The sequence below is a fragment of the Triticum aestivum genome, unplaced genomic scaffold, assembly GCF_018294505.1.
Source record: "Triticum aestivum cultivar Chinese Spring unplaced genomic scaffold, IWGSC CS RefSeq v2.1 scaffold58616, whole genome shotgun sequence".
Classification (NCBI taxonomy): domain Eukaryota; kingdom Viridiplantae; phylum Streptophyta; class Magnoliopsida; order Poales; family Poaceae; genus Triticum; species Triticum aestivum.
This window is the reverse complement of record NW_025228346.1, coordinates 2,800-6,941: the sequence shown is the minus strand read 5'-3', so window position 1 is coordinate 6,941 and position 4,142 is coordinate 2,800. Positions and strand designations below refer to the sequence as shown.

General features: G+C 43.2%; 1 protein-coding gene across 1 annotated transcript; it reads left to right on the top strand.

Annotated features, from left to right (window-relative positions):
- Positions 1–2,204: 2,204 nt before the first annotated feature.
- Positions 2,205–3,649, top strand: LOC123173994 (cytochrome P450 709B2; the record flags this gene model as incomplete). The annotated part of the gene is given in 4 exon segments (XM_044589976.1): positions 2,205–2,507; positions 2,622–2,845; positions 2,949–3,181; positions 3,280–3,649. Coding segments are annotated over 4 exon segments (1,098 nt in total), but the record flags the coding sequence as incomplete, so codon positions are not given.
- Between the last annotated feature and the right edge of the window lie 493 nt (positions 3,650–4,142).

Genomic DNA, 4,142 nt, shown 5'->3' with positions numbered 1-4,142 from the left:
TTTTTGCTTGCAATACTTGACTATCTTTCACTTTTTACTTGTTTCTAAATTAGATATATTCAGTAGTGAATTAAATTATATATATGGAATATTTGAAAACATACATGTATATATATTCTTCAAATATATGTTTCTAGAAAATAATGGAAAAACAAAACGGCAGAAAAAACTAGTAAATCTATTTTAGTCAGTGCATGGAAGAAGTTCTCCATACAAGTTACCACAAAGCACCATTAAAGAAATTGCAACAAGAATGCGTACATCGAAACCAGGCTGAGCCAGACTAAGCCGTAGCCCCTGCCATGGACGCGAGCCGTCTCAAACTCTGTCCTGACTAGGCCCTAGTCCTCGATCAGTTACCTTCTCGCTTCGAATCCAATCTTCCCATGTCCCTCGACTCGATCTGTGCGGCGATGACGGCGCAATCGCAAGGACAGGGCAGGCGGCAGCACCATGAATTCAGTCAAAATTCTGCGGTAGCCAGGCCAGCAAGGGCCAACATGCCGCGAAGCAAGGCAGAAGCTAGCCGCTATGATCATGTGCTTTAATTTAGGCATCCCGGGGCAATCAATGGCCATCAGGTGCGCAAGCCTAAGCAAATTTACTTTAGTCTACATTCTATGTTCAATAATTTAGTGAGTATAGGGTACACGTGGACCTCCAATTAATTAATAGAACTTCTGTAACATAGTGTTATAAAACGTTAGAGAGGCAGTAGATCTTTAAATGTCAACTGCTCTGGGGTTGAATTGTTTGAGGAAGATAGTTTCCCTTGTTTTTATGAATATAGTACAAAATAAAACATAACCAAAGTTATATAATTTAAGTGGGAGTATGTTTCATCGCAAGAAACTTTTAGATTTTAGGGCCCCATTTGCATTTCGCACCGGGGCCCCAAATTCCTGGAGACGGCCCTGAGCGCGCCACGGCGGCGGCGTGGAGGGGAGAGGCTGGGGAGGGGGTGGGGTAAGAGAGGACTGAGGCCGGTGGCTAGGGAGCGACGCCGGAGGGGAGGGAGGACCCTTCGATTCTCATTGGTTGAATGTGCTAGAGTATTCACCCGGTATATGTTTGCATTGTCATTTGCATAAATAACGATCTAGACAGAGATTACTGGCGCATCCCTTGGAAGGACGGCAGATGATACTACACATCAAAATTAATCGCTATAATATCTTTTCAATTGTTGGTACCGATCGATCATCCTAACTACCAAAAGGACGGCAGTTGATATCACAAAGTCACAATCTTGCAGCTGCTTGTACATTTTTTATTGCGGGAATTGCAGCTGCTTATTTCACAGGCCTGTAGCTGCAAAAGCAATCGGCACTCCAAAAGAGAAATGTCTAACAGCTCCCGGATGCCCCAACACCCTCATAAGCAGTAAATTCATAAACAATTGATTTTTTTTAAAAAAAAATCAGAAACTTTCAGGGATCAAAGATTATCAAAGTTTTGATGTTCCTTTAAAGTTTCAGCAACAAATAACCTTCATGGAGCCCTAAAAAAACAAAATCGCTGCAAAAACTCTACATAAACTTTGAACAATGATTTTGTTTTTTTATTTGAGTGCTCTTCGAATGTAATTTTTAGCTAAAACTTTGCAAGATCATCAAAATTTCATGATGTCCGATGTCCCAAAGTTTTATTTTTTTTTGAATTTGTTTTCAATTTACTGTTTATAGAGGGTGTAGGGGCACCCGGGTGCTGAAAATCCTATCTCCACTCCAAAAGCAGCTACCCTCACGACGCTCTCAGTACTTGTGCTCCACAGGCAGCTCAGCTGCTCCATCGTCTACACTACTTTCCTCTTCGCTTTTTTTCTTCCGAAAAGGGTAAAGACCCCGGCCTCTGCATCATCATGATGCACACAACCAACTTTCCTCTTCGTCTAGATGATGCAACTACTATTGAAGGCCAATGAGGTGGTTGTGTAATAAAGAAAAAATAATCACCACGATATCTGTTTGATACTCGGTACCATCCAATCCGCGGTGATTCGATCTCCTGACCTCTTTCTTGCAGTAGTCTGCTCTTCAATTCTTATGGTGACTGACACCATGAGTCCAGAAGTTGCTGGCGTAGGCACTCCATTATCTTGTGTTCCATGAATTTCCCTCAGGTACTACTAATCTATCAAATGCAGTTGCGTAGGTAGACACGTCATAAACACCAAGAAAAGCTAGTGTTATATAAACACCAAGAAGAGCTACGCAGAACAATCAGGAAACAATACATGGAGCTTAACGTAGTGCAAGCCATGGCAGCTGTCCTCATGGTGCTAGTAACCACGAGAGCGCTATGGTATCTGCTTTGGAGGCCGTATGCCGTGGCCAGGTGGTTCCGACGGCAGGGCATCAGAGGTCCGCCTTACAATCTCCTGGTTGGGTCCCTGCCGGAGTGCCAGAAGATGATTGTCGCCGGGAGAGCCAAGGATCTGGACACCATCTCCCACGACTGCATCACTACCGTGCAACCCTTCTTCCAGAAATGGGCCTCCATGTATGGTAATTACTTGAATATTGTCTCTACTCTCTACCTACCTACTCAATCACTATAGCCTACAAGTGTGTGCATTATTATATATAAATATATATAAATCGTGTATGTACAATAATCAGGGAAAACATTCCTATACTGGCTGGGGCCGACACCAGCACTGTGCTCTACGGACATGGAGCTGGTGAAGAAAGTGTTAACCGACAGGACGGACATGTTCCAAAAAGACTACTCAAATCCTAGCCTGGAAGCGGTTCTGGGGAATGGGGTTGTATTTGCAAACGGACACGACTGGAAGCGGCGGCGCAAATTCATCCACCCGGCTTTCAACCAAGAGAAGATCAAGGTTACTTCGTACCAATTTTTATTTTATTTTTATTTCTATTTTTGAACATACTGGAACGACGTTGGTTTGTTCGCAATTCTCAAGAGGGTGTTTGTGTTCACAGTCCATGTCAGCAATAACGTTGGAGTGCACACAGCAGACAATGGAACGGTGGCGCAACAGGCAGCAAGCCGAGATAGACATGATGCACGACTCCGACGAGATAGCCATGAGTGTCATTGCGAGAGTGATGTTGGGCAAGTGCTACAAGGAGGCCTGGGAGGTGTTCATCGCCGGAAAGGAGCAGCTGAAGCTAGCTACTTATGCGTTTGCGGATCCTCCGGTACCTGGATTATGGTATGTATGTAACGAGAACTCGAAGGAGTATCTAATCTTGAACTAAATCGATCAAATAAATTAACTCTTGAAATGAATAATTTTGTGATTGATTCCAGGTACCTGCCAACACGTCGCAACCGTCGGGCATGGTATCTTGACAAGCTTGTGAAACATAAGATCTCACAGATCATAGAGGCGCGACTCGCTAGCGGCGTCTACGAAGATGACCTGCTCGGGCAGATGCTGCAGCTGCAGCTGCAAACATGTAGCAGCGGCAGCACCGAGACCCTGAGCACCGAGGAGATGGTTGGCGAGTGCAGGACTTTCTTCGCGGCTGGGTACGAAACCAGTGCCAGCCTCATTACCTGGGCGATGTTCCTGCTCGCCAGCTACCCACGGTGGCAGGAGATGGTCAGGGAGGAGGTCGTCCGGGAATATCCTGCTCACCGGTTACCCATAGGTGACGCCCTCGGCAAGTTGAAGCTGGTATGCTACGCACGTACATACTCCCACCTTCTAAATTATATATGGTGCATATAATAACTTTCTAAAATATAACTTCCTTAACTGTGATCGTGTTTATAGAAAAAATGTGAACATTTACAAAATGAACATAAACCATATCAAAATATATTTCATGACAAATATAATTATATTGATTTGATATTGTAGATGTTGATAATTATTATTTCTATATAAAGATGGTCAAAGCATAACTTTAAAAATGTATTATATACACTATAATTTTGCCAGGACTTAGGCTGGTCATAGTGGGGAGTAACTTAGACTAGTGTCATGCATATGACACTAGCATAAGTTACTACCTCCATAATGCAAAGTAATATAGTAGTAGTATCATAGATCGCTTCATTTATTATTTCATAGGCTCATTTGCCTCGGGAAGCGCTATGTTACAATAACATATTATGTTACCATAAGCAACTCTTTGCTCATTAAATACTTGCCACATAAGCAAAAT